This window comes from Pyxicephalus adspersus, chromosome 1 (genome assembly GCF_032062135.1).
Source record: "Pyxicephalus adspersus chromosome 1, UCB_Pads_2.0, whole genome shotgun sequence".
Lineage (NCBI taxonomy): Eukaryota > Metazoa > Chordata > Amphibia > Anura > Pyxicephalidae > Pyxicephalus > Pyxicephalus adspersus.
Window position 1 is genome coordinate 1,456,370 of NC_092858.1, and position 1,690 is coordinate 1,458,059.

At 39.4% G+C, this 1,690-nt stretch overlaps 1 protein-coding gene across 1 annotated transcript in view; it reads right to left on the bottom strand.

Annotated features, from left to right (window-relative positions):
* Positions 1-476: 476 nt before the first annotated feature.
* LOC140321790 (olfactory receptor 1E16-like) overlaps positions 477-1,690 on the bottom strand; it is a 3,024-nt gene continuing 1,810 nt past the window's right edge. Inside the window, exon 2 of the mRNA XM_072398576.1 lies at positions 477-1,464. Coding sequence (XP_072254677.1) covers positions 477-1,464 — 988 coding nt within the window. The remainder of the gene's footprint in view (positions 1,465-1,690) is intronic.

Below are 1,690 nucleotides of genomic sequence, written 5' to 3' on the forward strand. Positions count from 1 at the left end.
CATTTTTACGTGTTTCAGGGAAAAAAGTTCGCTTCCTCAGGATTACAGAGACCTATTGTAACAAATTTTAGAAACAAACCATTAAATTATAAATTTATTACAATCAAAACAGTTTACAAATTACAATGTCCTTACAGATGTAAGTGTCCCCGATCTGCGTTCACACAGTATGCTCAGCAATGCCTAAAAAGTCCCAATTGTTTTGTCCTTGTTTTTGTAATGTTTATAAAGGAATGTGGCATAAGCTGAATTTTTTACCATAGGAAACTCATTTTGATTCCGTACTCTACTAATTAAATTAAAATAAAGAGAAATGAATAAAGGACGGACGGCTAGTAACTATCTGTGCCATCCCAGAACCCAGGTAGGAAAGGCCAGGGCCATATTCACACGTCTTGCTGCCATTATTACAACTCATCCCTCACGTCATGCAATCATTTTTATTTCATTTCTGGAATCTGCTTGACATTAACATTTCAGCTGTTCTCTGTCCCAGGTTGGAAGCTGACTGATGAAAAACAAAATCTAAACTTCTTTCTCAAAACTTTCTGTAAAGTATCTGTGATTTCCTTTGTTCTGAGGAAATATATTATGGGATTGGCCAAGTGCGGCACAAATGAGTAAAGAGCGAGGAGGATTACATTGACTTCATTTTGAATTTTTAGCAATGGGATGTTGGTTACAATGTAGACAAATACTCGAGGAACATAATAGAGAGAGATGACCAGGAGGTGCGTGGTGCAGGTATAAAAGGCCTTCTGCCAGTTTTCAGGGCTGGTGGATGAGATTTCTTTTATTATCAGAATATAGGAAATAATAATAAGTGCTAGACATGACAGAAGGACAACTAGGGCGAATGTGAAAGCTGTCACCCTGAGAGAGGAGACCTCCATGCAGGTCAGAGTTGAGATGGCGGTGTGAGTACAGAATAAAGTGCTGATTTTGTTCCGGTCACACAGAGTTATTTGGGAAATCCTGATCGTGATAATTACATTGAAAAAAGGAGCTAAAACCACCCAGCAAGCGCCACACGCCAGAACAGTCATCCGTACGTTGATGATGGTGGCATACCTTAATGGATGGCAAATGGCAACGTAACGATCCACGGCCATTAATAATAGGAGGAAAGAGTCAAGGGTCCCGAAACAATGGACACAGAACATCTGGAAAATACAAACCATGAGGGGCATTTGGGCAGCTCCAAACCAGTACTTGGCAATTAGTTTTGGTAATGTGACGGTGTCAAATAAGATATCTGATGCAGAGAGGTTGGCGATGATCAGGTACATGGGCTGGTGTAAGTGCCCATTGAATGCCACCAAAGCTATGACGCTCCCATTGGCAACCAAAGATATTATATATATAAGAAACATTAAAGCAGATATAAAGGATTCTAAGTATTCTGGAGCCCCTGGAAACCCTACCAACATAACTTCTGAGGTCAGTGTCTGATTGGACATATTTCTTAAGGTCTAAACTGGACACCTATAGGGAGAGAAGAACAAATATATTACATAATGTCATACCACACCCATTACCATTCCAATATATAGGATGAATATAGGATGAATATAACAAACTTTCCTGGGGAACATCATACATGAATGGGATTTATTATCAGTCTCCGGCAGTTCTTGTACAGCAGAGCTTTAACTAACAAAGGGTTCTGCTTATCGGGATATACTAAAAA